General features: G+C 39.9%; 1 protein-coding gene across 2 annotated transcripts; it reads right to left on the bottom strand.

Moving 5' to 3' along the window:
- Positions 1 to 1,120: 1,120 nt before the first annotated feature.
- On the bottom strand, positions 1,121 to 17,489 carry FBXO9 (F-box protein 9). 2 transcript variants are annotated; one of them, XM_015859240.1, is made up of 13 exons: positions 17,183 to 17,489; positions 14,572 to 14,649; positions 13,550 to 13,708; positions 12,881 to 12,938; positions 11,180 to 11,279; positions 9,926 to 10,056; positions 7,994 to 8,108; positions 6,623 to 6,741; positions 6,138 to 6,228; positions 5,095 to 5,190; positions 4,218 to 4,311; positions 3,461 to 3,615; positions 1,121 to 2,514 (listed from the first exon to the last, which is right to left on the bottom strand). In XM_015859240.1, exons 1-13 carry the CDS (start codon positions 17,183 to 17,185, stop codon positions 2,406 to 2,408), a joined length of 1,308 nt encoding a protein of 435 aa, XP_015714726.1. In that variant the 5' UTR covers positions 17,186 to 17,489; the 3' UTR covers positions 1,121 to 2,405. The 2 variants fall into 2 exon arrangements, with proteins under 2 accessions (XP_015714726.1, XP_015714727.1); XM_015859241.2 differs by lacking the exons at positions 13,550 to 13,708; positions 14,572 to 14,649; positions 17,183 to 17,489 and adding an exon at positions 13,056 to 13,317.
- Positions 17,490 to 17,517: the final 28 nt, after the last annotated feature.

A 17,517-nucleotide genomic window follows, 5' to 3' on the forward strand; every position in this document is an offset into this window, starting at 1 on the left:
TCCTTATCATCATCACATAAAGGACAGAGCCTGACTCCAGACTAAATGATTATCAGATGGAAGCCTTAGTATTTATGACATGGGGAAATCAAAGTAATAGGTGCAACAGTGCATTTCTGCAATCCAAACTGTTCTGAAGATGTATTTAAGCCTTTATATTGTTCCCTTCCTTTAAAGAAAAACCTCATATGCTTCTGCAATTCTGCCTGGGTTGGCTCAAGTCTACTGAGAGGATCAGGAGCTGAGCATCTGGAAAGTGCCTACAGCTGGTCACCTGCTTTGAGCACTGAGTCACAGCCTCTAGTTCTCCTCTCCATTTACAGGTCAGTGTTAACACTTGTTGACCCTGTGTGTAATCTCTGATCAGACCGAGTCAAATTAGCAAAACATTTGGTCATCTGAGCATCCTCTTTCTCATCTTATAAATGGAAGGAGGGCTATAAGCAAACACGTTCCAACAAGGAAGACAAAAAAACCTCTTGGGAAAAAGGACTGCACAGGAATAGATACACACACCTGATTCTTTAAGTAATTATGAGTATAAATAGCTAAGGACAACTTGCCAGCAGTAAACCAGTTATACCAAGCAGTGTCCTTCTGTAGGCTTTGAACTGTCAGGATAGCTCCATTACACTGAATGTGGTTACTGGTTAATAATCACTGCCATCTTTGGTTCTTGGCAGAAAAGCTTTTGACATTTCTCAGCAGGAAGAATCTGACCTTTATCACCATCAACAGAAGTGGAACCAACTAACATCTCTTCCTGTTCACAAACTTGTCATTATCTTACTTACCTTCAAAACACAAAGCTGACATTCCAAGCAAACATTTCCCATTCAACAAGAAGAATATAATACACTAAATTCATTGTTCTGTTGCACGAATAGTGCAACTGCAGCCTTATAGTCCAAGGGCATGGGCTAAACGAAGGTTGTAGGCAAAGTCTTACTAGACAAGCTGGAAAAAGCAAAAAGTTTTAGTTATAAGCACCCTTTATCCAGAACTCAGGTATCAGACAGCACCTCTGCAGGTTGTTCACACACACAGCAACTCCTAACTAATCATTTACTGTATGAAAATAGACTTCTTGACAAAGTAAGAAATTGCAAGGGACTGCATGTTTCAAAACATGTTTTATTGATGTATTTTTATTGTGTAACTCCTTGCAAAGATACACTTCATAAATTACGGAACAAGTATAGTTCTCCCCACAGCTCTTTCACACTTTAGCCCTCGAGTCCAGGTTAGTACTTCGAAATGAGATGTTCAAAGGTAAATTATGCAAAATGGCTTAAAAAAAACTACACTAAAAAAGCTTCAATTCTTTCAGATTCCAAGACACATATGATAATAAGCAGTATAACAGTGTCTGCACTACACCCCCAAGCAATATATGCAGGAGAAGCAGCATACAGTACCTGCACCAAATCTCAAGGTACACTTTATGATTAGCAGTACACAGCACCTGAACATCTACAGCAGCCTCAAAATTTATTGTAGTACAACAAATGCTCAAAGGATTTACAGCATCTGTAGCGAGGTTAGATGAAGGATTATAACACATTAGAAACATGTTCAAGTGAGCTCTGCCTGCTTGTGCAATCTGACCTTGCCAACGTACAAGCAGCACACGAGAGCATTTTAGCATTGCTCTGTGACAATCCCCAAGCAGAGCCACATACCTGCCAACTCACCCCACTACTCATTGCCCTCATCCCTCTCCTTTTTAATGTCCATGTCACTGAGAAGGCAGGTTCCACCAACTCATATCAAGATCAAATTACTTTTATAATCAACTGGCATCACTGCACTGGTGGGGATGTATCTCTGCGTTTACATGTTATACTTCATGACTGCCTGCCTTTGATTGTTTAATCTTAAGGTTGATGTTGATATAAAGCCAGATCCTGAAGGCAAACAAAATTAATTGAATTTAAAGAGAATGTTTATTTGGAATTATTTTAACAAATTTAACAGTTTAACAAATAGAAGACAACTTCCTCCCATTCACATCTCAAGCCTTCAACCAAGACCACAAACACTGTCCCCATGGACAATGAGAATTTCCTATGGCAATTCCTTTTGGACAGACCAATGTCCACGGAGATGAAGACTCACATTTTAAGCAGACTGATTTATAAAATCTGTTTAAAAAATAATAATAATAATAAAAACTTTTTTTTTTTAAACCAAACTCTTGTCACAAAGTAAAGGTGTTTAACACTTAGAAGCTTTATCTCAGAACAAAACCCCAGCCAGTCATAACCAAAGAGAACAATGCCTTCAAAATAGACAAACAACCCCAGAACTTTAAAATGCTCCAAATATATACACATTTATAACTTAAGTGCTGGTTGGCTACGACCTTTTATTCATGCATGACTTCTGAGAGGAAAAGGTGTTTCTTAGAGCGGCTTTTCTGAGAATGCAGTGTAACTCTTCACTCGTGCAAAGAACAAAGGGGTGTACATTTTGTCAATGTCGAAAGTAGTAACTGCTGTCTCACCAGTCGATCTGCAAAGAGCACACAGTAAAGGCTAAATCAGACCATAGATGCTGTTTAAATCCATCAGTTATGCGGTCATGATCCACACTAAAGCATGTGCAGCAAACTGCAGTTGCGATATAAGCGTCTTTCACACTACCTCATTCTGAAACCAAACTAAATGGCTAGATCATACCACACAGAACACTCATTTATGCAAAATTTAATCACAAGGAAATCACCTTCCTCTTCCTGCTTTCAGTACTTGTTCTGAAACTTGACACAGTGCAGGATATTACTGAAGCCACCACATCTTAAAGTAAAACAACCCCTTTTGTTTCAGTTCGAACCGTGAATACAAAATACAAGTTTTTGCTCTCATTTTGTACGTTTACAACAGAAGAAGAAACAACCAAAAAACCCACAAGTGTTTCTTAACATTAGTAAGAGGAAGCACATGTCCTCCTAGCTGTGTTTCATACTCATCTTCTTTCTAGTTTCAAAAGGACACCAACACACTAACAGGTAAAGCAGAATTTGAATCGCTAATGTGTGGAGACTCTCATCATGGTATCTTCTAAAGCATTTCTACACAATCACAAAGGAAAAGAAGATCTTAATAAATATTTCTTTTCTACACCCTTTTACTGACATCATACTGAAGCCACTCAACCCTGACTCAAAACCAGTTATCGTTCCAACACTGCATAAATCCTTCAAATGACTAAAATACTGCAGTTCCACAACTCAATATACTTCCCATGCCATTAGAAAAAAGTTACTAAAATTTTGGCATTTCTCAAAGTTCATTACAGCTCATCAATTCAGGACCAGTCACTCTTCATGGAGCATTTTGTTAAAGCCTCATCAGTCTCAACGATAATATATTTCCTAGACTTAGCACTGGACAAATTCCAGTCACATGTATTTCTACAGTTAAGTATCCCTCTTTGGTCTTATTCTGTATTTACTTACTTGTAAGTTATGTGACAAGAATGATGTATCCAAACAAGTTTGTTGAACGTCTGGCGCCCACTGGAGCACAACTGCAGTCCTACATGAAAACTATGTTCTGTCTCTTGTACTGGAACACGACGGAAATACCTGTATTTGTGGTAGTCAACTGGCTTCTGTTTAAAGAAAAAGAGGCTTTTTTTGTGATGTAGAAAGAACACGAAGTGCAACTATTTATCGTCAGGACTAAGTATGATATCAGACTATTAAACCCTTAAAAGTAAGCGCTTGTTTTCCTTGAAAACACATCAATTTAGATGGTGAATATAGAAGAAGTTTTCACACAAAGGTACGGATGTAACATATGGTAACACTTCTAACTAATTTAGTTTTGTTTAAAGCTATGGAATATAAACACAGTCAAAAATTGATTTCAGAAAGCGACGCCTTCCAGCCTTCCCTCCTGTTTGTTATAAGCTACCTAACAGAAATACCAATGGTAATTAAGCCTAAGGGCAAAGAACCACTGCTGAAATGTGAACCACGTATTTATCTGTCTTAATAACGAGAATTACAGATTTGAAGGGAAAAAAGGCAGGATAAATTTCAATGCTTAGTTGTGTCTTTATTTTTAAAACATTTTAAATATGAAACTTATTTTTCAACCTTTTTGCATTTGTAGTGTAGTTTTTCAGGTGCCTTAATATATTCAGATTAGGAAAAACCTTACTCGAAAGTCCTCTCAAATTATTTTTCTTTAATCTACTCAGCAACCTACCTCTTCTTTTTTCTTCATTATTACAGCAAATACTTTGGTTTGATTGTCCGTTTCCTGGGAAAGGCGATAATGACCAAGCAAGACTGCATCCACTCTGAAAGGTTAACAGAAGGATAGTATCAAGGACAAAGGTGTTTGCTGTCCATATGCCTTCAACTTATAACACAAATATCAGAAACAGAAAGAAGAATGCAAATCACCATCAAGGAACATGTTATTTGTATTTCCTTTCCTCCATACAGTCAAGGAAGCGCAAGAAACCAAGTAACAACAAAATAGTATCTTTAAAAGAACATAACTTGTTAGATTGGTGATTTCAGTACTCTCCCATCTACTTCCTTTCTAAGTTTAAAATCGAATAGCCTGAAAGGAAATCTAACTACAATACAAGGAGTTCAAAACGAAAGATAATTGGACCCTTCACTGCAAAAAAGACACTGAGGCTCTGGAACATGTTCAAAGGAGGGCAACAAAGTTGGTGAGGGGTCTGGAGCACAGGCCTTATGAGGAGAGGCTGAAGGAGCTGGGAATGTTCAGCCTGGAGAAAAGGAGGCTCAGGGGAGACCTTATAGCTCTCAACTTCCTGAAGGGAGGCTGTAGTGAGCTGGGGGTCGGCCTCTTCTCTCATGTCATTAGTGATAGGACCAGAGGGAATGATCTTTTAGGTCTTTTCCAACCTTGGTGATTCTATGATTCTATATCTTGGCATGAAGATCAAAACCTTTTGCAGTTCTCAGTCGCCCTCATAAAACAAGAACATTACAGTTTCATCCTCATTTTGCTAAGCACAAATACAGAATCAGAGACAAAAGCAAACAGAAACTGCCAGGTAAAAAGCAGTGGGGAAAAGTGCAAATCAGTATTTTATTTCACCAACCTTGCATTTTTAGTCCGCAAGCGAGGAACAATAGACTGCGGATCTTCAGGCGTTGTAAGCATCATAACTTGACCATCTGGAAAGAATCTCAAATACCTGAAAAAATAAGATCATACAATATAGATTTGTTTTAAACCACAGAGTGTATTACAAAAGAATATAAAACTTAATAGAAAATAGGATTTGGAAGCTTATTTCTTCATAAGATTTAGTAGAAGAGCTCAGAAAAAACATAGCTTTGGAGGTTAAAAGATCAAGGTATGAAGAATTATGCAAAAAGACAAATTCTGCCACTTCTCAACAAAGCAAACAGTCTACCAGGAATGAAACCTGACCTCAGGTAAGTTAGTCCCCCAGCATGCTTCAAGACAAATAAGATAAAATCTCAATTACAATGTTAGTACTGAATGGACAGCGCCATATAGTCTTTTTCAGGTTCCATGATCTGATCAACTTTTACAATACTCAGATACCACCTTGATGTTTGTGAGACACTACAAATAGCCAATATCCAACAATTTCTATTAGCAGTTTCCAGCCTCAGAAAAGACAGGAGAACAGCACAAAAGCCTGGTGAAAAGCAGCATGAAGAACAACAGAAAAACAGCCAGAAGAACAAACAGCAAGGTATTTACAGCACATTGAGGAAGCCCAGCCTCTTGATTACTTACAATTGGTTAAAAATAAGTTGAAAAACAATTCTTGTATAACTGCTTGTTTCCCCTTTCAGAAATTTATTTCAGAAATTAAAAGCAAAAAATCTTGGGAAAGTAATGTGTGGATGATTGAGAGCATTGTTATTGTTTAATTCTTATTCAGAAGAAACGGTATAACTGAAGATGAAATATGTTTCTGTACTCATCTCTAATTATTGCAGTCAATACAATTTCTTGACACCTAGTCTCCAAATATTTATATATAACTTTACAGAGTAATTTTCCACCAAGATTTACAGACTGATTAATGTTTGTGATATCAAGGGCTGGATTTCAAGAACTTAAGAGAGAGAAACATTTCACTCACTCATTGCACTACAGTTCTACCTGTAATATTCCACTTGGTGCCATGCTCTATAGAAACCATCAAGAGATTGTTCTCCTTGGCGTATGTATGTTGTCTTGCTGATATATACACCTATGGAAATGAAGGAAACAATTATATGAACAAAAATGAAGTACATAAGATAAAAAACTGATAATCCAAAACTTCTGAGTTTCAGTTACTTAAATACACAGAAGTATTTTGGTCCCCTAGGCCCCCCTCTTGTCTTCACACATAGTCTACAGATTCAAAAGCCCAGTTCAGAATCACAGAATGGATGGGGTTGGCAGAGACCTCTGGAGGTCACCTGGTCCAAATCCCATGAACCAAATCCTTCTGTAGGTAGCAACACCTACAGAAGGTTGCCCAGGATCACATCCAGGCAGCCTCAATAAATTCAGAATAGGTCTAACAACGCCATAAACACAAAACCCGTCTGATTGCCTCTGTCATAGTTACATGCAGTGTTCCCAGAAGTAAACCTCACCATCAAATCGAACACGAGGCCTTTCCAAAAACATTTCCCTCCAGGAGGAATATGGAACAAGTTTATTGCAGCTCCTGCCCCATACTTTCAAACACACTTGATGCCAGATTTCAGGATCTCTGGAAAAAAATGAGGGAAAAAAGCAAAACTTGTAACGCAAAACTTTCCTTCAAACCTTATCTTTTGAGTATCAGAGCAACAAACTCCATTATTTGTTGAATGCAATTTAAAGAAACCTTCCTGATCTCCTGTTGCTCATATTGTAGCATAACTTGGAATCACTAATTGCCCAAATCCTTGAGCACTTGAAAGCCATTTCCACCTTGCTGGGAAACCCAAGAACACAATGAGATTCTCAGCCAAGTACACAACAACACTTGAGCAGCCTGGCATTTCTCTCTGCAGCAAGATGAGGATGACAACACAAGAAGATCTGTTTTGGAGATTCTGAAATTTTTCAAATAAGGTAGAATACATAAGACTTTTAGCAACTTTTACAGCAGTGAAGTATGTAGGTTCTTCTGAATATGAGGCCTTTTATTTATTTCCATGGAAACCACAGCAGATACAAAGAGCACAAAAACACTATTTGATAGAGGAAATTCTCAGCTACAAAACTTTTTAGTGACGTAGTCATCACTATTAGGTAGCCATTTTTGGCAGCGACAAACAAGAGCCTACATGCCACACTAGTAAACATCTTCACGGCCATCCAGAATGTGGCTTGTCTTTCATGTCACTGCCACCAGTGCTGAAACACACTACCCACCCCTTCACTGTACTCACATCCACTGTTTGATCTCCATGAATGTTTAGCAAGCACTGATGAATGTCAATGGGTAACATTCTTTCCTCATGGAGAAATTCAATGACACACCTTTGTTTCATAGGCACTTCCATGTCAGACACCATTTTGTCAGACTGCCCCTGTGCTGCCATCTGTCACATGGCAACAAAAAGGAACAGGATACTGGCAGGAAGGTTCACTCTCTACTGCCACACTACCAACATCTGCCCCAACATCACAGGCCAACACAACATCCAAAATAAGAGGCATTACTTTCAGAGCAGCCCTTGTAAGATACTGATTACTGGCACACACTATAGTTGGTGAGCACTGTGAGGAACATAACATAGGACTTTTCTTGGGAAGAAAAAGCATAGCATGGCCCTACACATTAGTGGCCTAAAAGCAAAACCAAGAAAACCCAACAACCCAACCTTTCCAATACAGAAAAATTTGTTATGTGGACTATCTACTTGTACATACAAGTCTACAATGTCTTGAGCATAAAACAAAACAAAATATGAAGTTATTTTTATCTTTCCTAGAACAGAGAAGCTTCATTCTAGGCAACTTATTTACGATACCTGGCACAAATGTAAAATCCTCGACAAACAAGAGATAATTGCTCTAATGATCTCAGGTCCAAGTCACTCGAAACCACCCATCGGAAAATATACATTAATACCTCCAGAGGCAACGCTGCAAATAGAACAGAATTTCTTGTTAGATGCTGGTGTGAAAACCAATAGTTTATCTATAATTCAGTAACTGATGTTTTAATGTGATGTTTGCCTGCAGTAGAAATAGTGTGACCAGAAGAAGCAGAGAGGTAATCATCCCCCTGTACTCAACACTGGAGTTTTGAGTACATACACACTTCACAAATGCAGCATCCATAAATCCGTGTTTTCTTCAAACTGACATAACATGTAACATTACAGTACATACGTACTTCTGTACGACAAGCTCAGATTAGGTTTAGTATTGGACAGAAAATCCTAAGAATAAACTATCTACTGTGAAATCTGTATTATATTACTCTATATTTTGTGGTACAGGTCCAGTGATCAAAAATGTTATTGTTGTGTTTAAAAACCTTTAAAAACACAATACACGATAATACAGAGTCATCATCAAAGCTTCAAAAGCCCATATAATGCTTTTCCTAGAATCAGAAGTTCAGTAAGAATGCCCTAGGAAATGAAACAGAAATTCTCTCATAACTTGCTGCCTCCTTGAGTTTTCTTTATTTTGGTTGTATATAAATTCATCTACTAATATTCCATCATCAGGAATTACACTTCACTTACTTTCAACAAGTGCTGCTTTCTGGTGCCTATGGCTTGACCTGTAATACTGCATCCACAAAAGACTCAATGACTTTACTCAGTATAACCACTTTGAGATCAAAGAAAATAATAGCTGAAGCACAAAGGTACACTAAACAGTAACCAGCTGTAAATACCAGGGTAGAGACTGCAGTCTATTAAAATTATTCATGTTATGAATCTGAATTAATTGTATGTTTCACTACAGAGTACTCATAAATTCACAGTATTGCTTGTATTTGCAATCAGACCACTTATAAAAAAAAAGTTGTGCAGATGTATATATTACTTCAGTGAACAAAACACTTTGTGGCAATTTATGAGCTCTTCAGTAGATAAAGAATAGGAGATACAAAGATTTAATGTTCTGTTAGCAGCACTAACAGGTATACATTTTCCATTCACCAGTCAAAGCCTTTGATCATCTCTTCTCACCCTTATTTCCAAGTTTCTAGTGAACTAGGGATTGTTAAGACCCAGTTCTGGGCACACCCTGTAGGAAAATATTTCTAGTGAAGAATGGGTAAGTCCTAAGCTTTACCCATGAAACAACATTAAAAAAACCCAACACACAATGGAAACTCAGTCCCCGGTCAATGAGCTTACAATTTCCTTCACTATTTCCGTTATATGGCAGAGCACTAAACTTATCCTATACTAAAGTTAAATTGGCATTATAAGATTATGAGTGCTAATAAAATGCAAAATGTAACTAAAGAAAGGGAATTGGTTGCTTTAAACATACTGCTTCATGTTTTGATTTTCCTTTAAGTGCTGAAATCTGTGACTACTACACATAAACATATCCCTTCCCAAATTAACTGTCTCCTTACACTTTACAATTATAATAAATAGGTGCAAACTAAAACAAATGAATAACGAAAATCCACGAACCAGCAAACAAATTCAGTAAGCCTTATTGAATTAAGTTTGTTTCTGGAAGCTACTACTTAAACAATACTCTTTCTTAATCCTGAAAAACTGTATTAGAAGCACTACACACAAAACCTGTGGGATTAAGACAAATTTATCATGCATTCACATCTAACTACAAAGGTAAGTAAGAGATACTGTGTTCATTTACTTAAGAGTGTCTTCCGAATGAATAGGTAACTGTTTTTCAAATAGTCAGGGAAACATCCCTAGAACTTCTTCCTCTGGACATTTACAGTCCATCTGAACTCATACCTGAGATATGGGTCTGGTTGACATCAAGCTCAGGCTGACAAAGTTTGACTGAAGATTCCTGAAGAGTTAACTGTTGCTGGAAATCTGACAGGAGATCAGCCATTTTGCCGTCCTCTTCATTATCGTCAACGCTAGAAAAGGGGAATGCCAGCACTGTGATACTGAACAGAACATAACAAACGTCCTTACCTTGGCATCAATCTTCTGTCTTCAACATCAAAGCAACCCCATTTTATCATACAATAAAACAGTTGCAGCAATGCTTTCAAGTTCATTTAGATTTTACTGGAACCCATCCAGGTGTCCATGGTGTTGTTGGGTTGATAACTGGACTTCATCTTAGAGATCTTTTTCAACCTTAATCATTCTATGATAGTAACAGCTTCTTTTTTCCCTTTGTTTAATTTCAATTCCATGCTTTCTTCAGATTTGAGAGTTCCCCGTTCCCTCTTTTAAGCCAAGTAACTGAAGGATTTCTTGATCTCACAAAGAGACAAATCCCATTCCTCAATTTGTCTAACATAAGCCATAAGCAGGAAATAAATTATTACCATTGATGGAATGTAATGTTCACTAATACCTCCCACACTGTAAAGTACTGCAGACAACTAAGGATTATTTACTTACTTCTACTTCTGCTTTATTCACTGAAGAGTGACATCTAGTGATTTTTCCCAATAAGAAAAATTTTCTTTTGAGAAAACTACTTTTTACCAACTTAGATTTAAAATACTTGAGGAGTGAGCTAAAGAACGACAGGATAGACAAATTATGCTTACTACTTATCAGTAAACTTGAAGGATTACAAAGATAACATTACTACATTCAAATATATACATATCTAAATGTGAGTTGTATATCATAGCATAATCCTTCGAAAGAAGAAGGTTTGCCTGCAAACCACAAACCATACAATACTCCTTTATTTCATGAAAAAAACACCTTCTTGGGACACAGACTTGCTCAAAGATCTTCCAGTCCCTTTCAAAATAGCTACACTAAACAAGCTCAATAGAATGAGCTGAGAATGTGAATCCCCACCAGTAACAAGGAGATATACCAATGGGTTTTAAAATGTATAGAGAAAGAAGTTGTGTTTGGGCTTATCATAACTAAATTCATAAGATATCAATCTGAAACCCTCCTTTATTTTGAAGACTAAGACACAGAGTCCCATTAGCTACAAGACATACTATGAGTTGTTTTTTCAGCTCTCAGTATTTATGCACTCGGTCAGTAAATTTTCATACTTACCACCTCTTTCCAACTCCATCACCATCTGGGGACCGTGTATAGGCGATCTTAAACTCAATGTCAGGGACAAGCTGCATGGCTAGGCGATAAAACTTGATGGCTGAAAAGAAAAACAGTACTGTAGCATTTAAACAAGTCTGAAGCCCACACCAGCTTATCAAAGCAAAGGTTTTATCAGAAATGACTTCAATCAAAAGCAATAAAAAAATGAAAACTCCTTTGTGTAAACCTCAACTGAGTCTAAATTCAGTACAGAAGAGAAATCAATCACTGTCAAAACAAAAAGCTTCATATATTTTTTTCAGAACAAAGATCTCACATGTTTCAGCTTTCACAAATTTACTTTAATTGCTAATAAATCAGTTATGGAGTATATAAAACTTTATAGCAAATGCTGCCAAGTCTTGGTTTCATTTGTTGTACACGTTTTTCCAAGAAGCCAGGAAGATTTTAGACATTACTGTCTTAAATAACCAAGAGGAATGTGAAAAAGAGTATAAAAGATGCAAGCATGTTGCATATCCATTATGCTGCAGGCACTTCAGCCCTACATAACACCACAATAGTAGAACAGCCAAAAATACTGTTGCACGTTTAAAAAATTACAACAGATACAAACCAAACATTGCTGTGGTACAACCATGGAAATCAGAGAAGGCACAGGAACAAGCCACTCAGAACACTGAGAATAAGGAACCTGACTGGGGGAAAGCAGCCAGTTCAAAAAGTTATGCAGCAACAAAAGCTTATCAGCCAGAAGAAGAATGACAGGTGGGACTTCATCCAGCACACAGACAAAGTACATCTGCCTTTAGGCTCCAAAGATGCCATAAATACTGAGTAGAGGAATAGGCAAAGGAAGAACACTGGTATTAAGATCACGTATGTATTTATATGCCTTTCTATATTCCCACGTGATGATTCCCAGCCTGTGGCAAAATGGCTATTCTCCCTCTCAACACCTAATTAACAATGAGTTTGGTTATACTGATGAATCTGAGGAGCCTGAGTTTGGGCCTAATAAGCATTCTTATTTCCTTGAGCACACATCAGCCAGTGCTGCTGACTGACAAGTAGTAGCCTTTGGCTGGCGAGGATGAGGAATACCAGAAGCCTCAGCTGAACAGATCAGTCTCAACTTCAACATCTGATCTCACAGCCAGGCCCTGCAATGCACTTGAACACAGAAGAAGCTCCTTCACATGACCGCCTCACAAATGTCAGCTATCAGCAGATTTCAGAAGCAGGCTTAAAATGTCACCGGGTTCTGGTGAACTGGGCCAGGTCAGCAAAGAGAAGCATGGTCTAGGAACAGATGTTCCAACACACACTCAGATATCTGTGTCTAGCACAGGACCTTGTTACTAAAGTCTCATAAGGATGTATGCATAGGAACAGTTTTGTTTTTTGAGGTCACAAATTCAAATGAGTGTGTTACATTCAGTTCAATGCTGTTACATTTCAAAATACATTTTGTCTGAAAGCTAGAAATTCTTTCCTTGAACACCCTTTAGCTTCACCTCAACCTTAGATGTGTGATATAATCATTTCTTTCATATCTCGTTTATTCGCTTATCCAAGTAACTGAACTCTCAAATTACAATTAGCCTTCAGTTTAAGATCACTGTTACCACACAGTTTTGAACAGAAATTAGTCTGTTATTCTGCAGTCAGGGCGTTCACTGTAAACTTCTGCGTTACCTTCATAAAGGGCCCCATTTTGTTCTTCTTCCACTGCTTTCAGGAAAAGTTCTTTTGCCTGCACAATTACACAGAACACTTCTTAAGTTCATTACAAGTACAAATGCAACATCTTTTGACTTCAGATTATTTTTATCTTATGTACTATATTCTACAAAAGAGATGAATGACATACCTCCATCAACAAACAGTCAAGACATATTCAAGTGCAAACAAATTCCCAAACAACAACCCCTCCATGTCTCTTTTTTAAAGGAAGAAAAAGATCCAAACAGGCTATAAAAGAGTTTTAAAAGCACCATCAACCCATATCGTAGAACAGTGCTGGAGGTGTAAGAAGTGTACAAAGTGAACAGAACTCAGAATATTCTAACAGGATCACAGTGCTCCCATTATGACTCACTGTCTGCAAGGTTATATTCAGTTCAGTAGGTTGACTGCCTTAAAACAGGGGTTTGACTTGCAACTAAGACAATGCCTTGCAAAGCTTCATAGCTTTGCAGAAACAGGTAACTATCCACTCCCAAAAGGATCTGAGATGGAAAGAAGACAAAAATAGTCAATGCTAAACATCCTCTTAGGAAATAAAGATGATTATTGAAATATAGTTGAAAAAATAAGGAGAAAATGCAACACAATGCTGGTCCAAAAAATGTGTGTTTCCTGTACCTTTTCCTCTTTTGCTATCTCCTGTTTCCCTCTGGTATCTACAGACTTTAGTCCAGGTCCTCTTGATGATGTTCTGCATGGCAGAGGTTCCAACCCACTAGAACTCACACCTGGGGCGAGCTCAAACATCCACTGAGCTCTGAACATCTGCAGCTCTGCCTAAAAGAATCCATTACACTCTGATTTAGTATCACATATTCAGACAGCAGATATTCCAATCAAAGGTGATATAATACAAACCCAAAAGAGAATTTCAAAGTTATGCTTTATTCTTACAAGTCCTAAAGTCAGTTAGACATGGAGAATTAGCCATCACTTTGTAGACTTTTTATGTACACTTGTATTTGTTCAATACCATTCAATAACAAATGCCTTCATCTGGAGTGTCGAGCTCAGAAGAAAAGCTCTTAAAATGTAGAATTTAGCTAATTTTCACATACTAAACTTTATGAAAATCAAGATGGTCATTTGGAATAAAGCACAATAAAGTACATCTGAGGTCCTACCCCCACTTCCCTTTTTAAAATGAAGTGCTATGCTCTGTGAAACGCCACAAGCCATTTTTGCCATGTGTTTTTCTAGCATCTTTGAAGTTATGTTTTAAATGCTGCAACTGTCAAAGCTCCTGGAGAACAACTAGATAGAAAGCAAGTAATGTGAGAAAATGTGCTTTTCTATCAGACTGCTCTTATCAACTTTCTTTTAGCTTCTTTTATCAACTTTCTACTCCAGAACAAAGTGACAAATTAAACTGAGTTTAATCCATACAGAATCGCTGTCTGATTTCTATCGTTCTTCAAAGAAATTCTGAATGTGACACAAACTTTCATCTGTACAGACAACTTACAACTGACTCACACTCGTGGAACACAATGCAAAATTCAGCTGCTTCACTTTTGGAGGGGCAGAGAGATTAAGCACATCTGATCAACAAATACATGGGAACCAAACGAGCATTAGCAGCACGGCTTAAATCACAGCAGTGCTATGTTTATGATAAAACACCAGCACGCGAGACGTACCTGAAGGTTTGCTTCACCAGATCTTTCATTGTCATCAGTTCTTACCAAATCAGAGTGACAATCTTCTTCAGCTTCTGCCTAGTAGAGAATGGCCCAGTGTCATTACAGAGTCTGCCAAGTCCCAGCAGATCCTTCATAATGCACAGTCATTACAGATACTCATAAGAAAAAAACCACACAACAACCAACATCCCCCTCCTCCCCCCCACCCAGGGATGCCCCATCCCTAGAGGCATTCAAGGCCAGGCTGGATGCAGCTCTGGGCAGCCTGGTCTGGTGGTTGGTGACCCTGCACATAGCAGGGGGGTTGAAACCAGGTGATCTTTGAGGCCATTTTCAACCCAGGCCATTCTATGATTCTAATACAGAAGCCACCTTAATGTAAAGGCAGTGAGGCAGCCACCATGGGAGCGAGACAGCTGGTTTTGTTTACAATATTGCTACAAGAGAAGTTAAACAAGTAAGATTTTAAATAAGACCTTCAACCTAACAAGGGCCTTGCTAAAATTAAACAAGCTCTGAGCATCAGTGACAAACCCACCGTCAAAAATAAACAAACCCTAACACCAAAGATTTTTCAGAGGAGGAAACAGGTAAACAGCAACCTTCCAAAGCACCAGAAGAGATACAACTGAGCCAGCAGTAAGTAACTTACAATTAGACTGCAGGCAGCTCATGCTGTAGCAGTTACAGCTGTCCTGTTGCAACAGAACCGCAGCACGAAGGATTACATCTACGCTGGACAGAGACAGCTGGATAACACGTTAGCTCTGTAATCAACGTCTGGTAAGGGCACTATTGCAGCACAGTGGTGACACAAGGAAGGCCTACTTCTGCCTGCACAGAGGGCAGATATAAGGCTTCTGGCATGCAGCTGAGCTGTGCCCAGTCAGCTCTTACCCTGGGCTGGTTTTATCTGCAAAATGCAGAGACCGGTAGAGCTATTTCTAAACCAAATCAACACGCTATCATCCTGTGCATAAAGGCGCACCCACTACTAAAAGCTTTAACCTGTAAAGTCTGCAAATAAATTTGAAGCCAAGTTGTGGTAGGAATCGGGATTATTCAAGTTTTGAAGCTGGCTGAAGTCCACCTCGCACTCACAGACTTTGTTTCAGCACCCATTCAGGAGTCCTGCCTTCCTTCCCGTTGTTTCTACTCCAGCCAACCTACGTCTCTTCCACTGCAGTCAAAGACCTGTCGTAGTTCTGCACCAACTGCTTCCAATTATCACTAAATGCTCTTCAACACTTCAGTGCGCTCTAAACCCAAACATAAAATACAACATGCTACAGAGTCCTACAGCAAAGCCCAACAGCTTTGAGCATGACAAAGCTCTTTGTAACCAAAATCTGACTTGCACCTTTACTTTCTCTATGCTGAGGTTACATGTGAGCTGAAGTCACATACAAAAGGTTTGTCTGTAGGCAGTACAATAAACAATTTTTCCACATTTACCAGTAATTAGCCCTCATTTCTATTGCATGGTTAACTGGTTTCTACTAACAACCTCTCTGCTATTTACTTGACCTGCAAAACCCCTGTGGTTTTGCTAATACAAATGAATATAAACACTCAGGTGCTGCTAAAGCATCACCACACACAGGCAGCATTTGAGACCGTATGTAAGGCATGTAAAACTTGGCTCCTCCTGCCCCTCCTGACAAAACACAAGCTACAGTTCCAGCTCCTTAAGTCCACAGAATACTGCACTGTAGCTACTTAGTTAAAAATCCATCCTGCTCATCTTTCTGTTACCATCCTTCCTTCTGCAACCTGTCAGCTGTCACATCTAACAGGGAGCAACTCTATCCAGCTTAAAAGGTGAGCCATCCTCACCCCGGGCTGATCAGCTCAAGTGATTTTTCCATGAGAAAAGCAGTAGCAAATCAAGCAACCAAAAGGTCAACGTGGAAGCAGCGACCGTCTGAGCCAGACAGCTACCTAAAAAGAAGTCAGCTGAGCCTGTTCGATTCCAATTTGTTTGCAAAGCTTTAGAAAACACTTGCAAAACACAAGAGCAGCTTATTCACACAGGTCAGTATTAACTCTTGCAGTCAGTATTAACTCTTGCAGGCAGTAATTGCACGCTGCTTTCCTCAGAGCTCCACAGCCACTTCCTAAGGACTCAGTATTTCAGATCCTCGCTCCAGCAAAGTAAAGCAGCGATCAGAAGCAGCTCAACGCTGGCTGCACGGCATCTGTAGGCGTCCATCCCACAGATGACACTGCAAAACAGGTCTGACGGCTAGATGGCTTGTAAGGGAACGAGGATGTAACTCATTTTTTTCCCTCTATGTTGCAGAATCAACGCTGTGTTCAGAGAAGTTTCAGACACAGCGGTACGGAGTTTAAGAGCTCCCGAACGATACCAATGGGATCCGAGCGACCTCGAGGGATGAGGCTGCGATCTCAGACACCCGAACTCACGCAGAGGTTCTGTCAGAAGGGCGGCACCGAATCAAACTAACCCACAAACAAGGAGCCTCGAGGGCAGGACGGGGAAAGCAGCGCAGCTCCGGGCGGCGCGGCCGTGGGCTCAGCCGGGCGGGCCAGCACCCAACGGCACCGGGCCGGGCCGGGCCGGGCCCTGCGGGAGGGGGGAGCTCACCATGCTGCCGGCGCTCGGCAGGCGCCGTCCCGTCCCGGGGCCCTCGGTCCCCCCTGCTCGGCCCGCGCGTCGTCCCCGCGGGGCAGATTAGCAGAGTTCTCGGTCGGAGAAGCGCACCACGCAGCGGGAGTAACTGCGGGCCCGGCGTACGGCAGCCATCTTCCCTGCGAGTGAGGGGCAGGCGGAGCGCGAGCGGCGGACACGGCTCAACACACGAACCCGCGGGGCCAGAGCGCCGCCCGACGTGCGGTGCGGGCCGACACCAGCCGCGGGCACGGACCCCCGCCCCGCTGCGCGCACCACGCCCCCCTGCTCGGCCCCGCTGGGCAGCGCGA

This window comes from Coturnix japonica, chromosome 3, assembly GCF_001577835.2.
Source record: "Coturnix japonica isolate 7356 chromosome 3, Coturnix japonica 2.1, whole genome shotgun sequence".
Lineage (NCBI taxonomy): Eukaryota > Metazoa > Chordata > Aves > Galliformes > Phasianidae > Coturnix > Coturnix japonica.

Coding starts and splice junctions, on each gene's coding strand:
- FBXO9 (XM_015859240.1), bottom strand. Junction 3,616..4,217: donor TAATGAAGAAAAAAGAAGAG/GTAGGTTGCTGA, acceptor TTCTTTAAACAG/AAGCCAGTTGACTACCACAA. Junction 2,515..3,460: donor TCTTGTCACATAACTTACAA/GTAAGTAAATAC, acceptor TGCTCTTTGCAG/ATCGACTGGTGAGACAGCAG.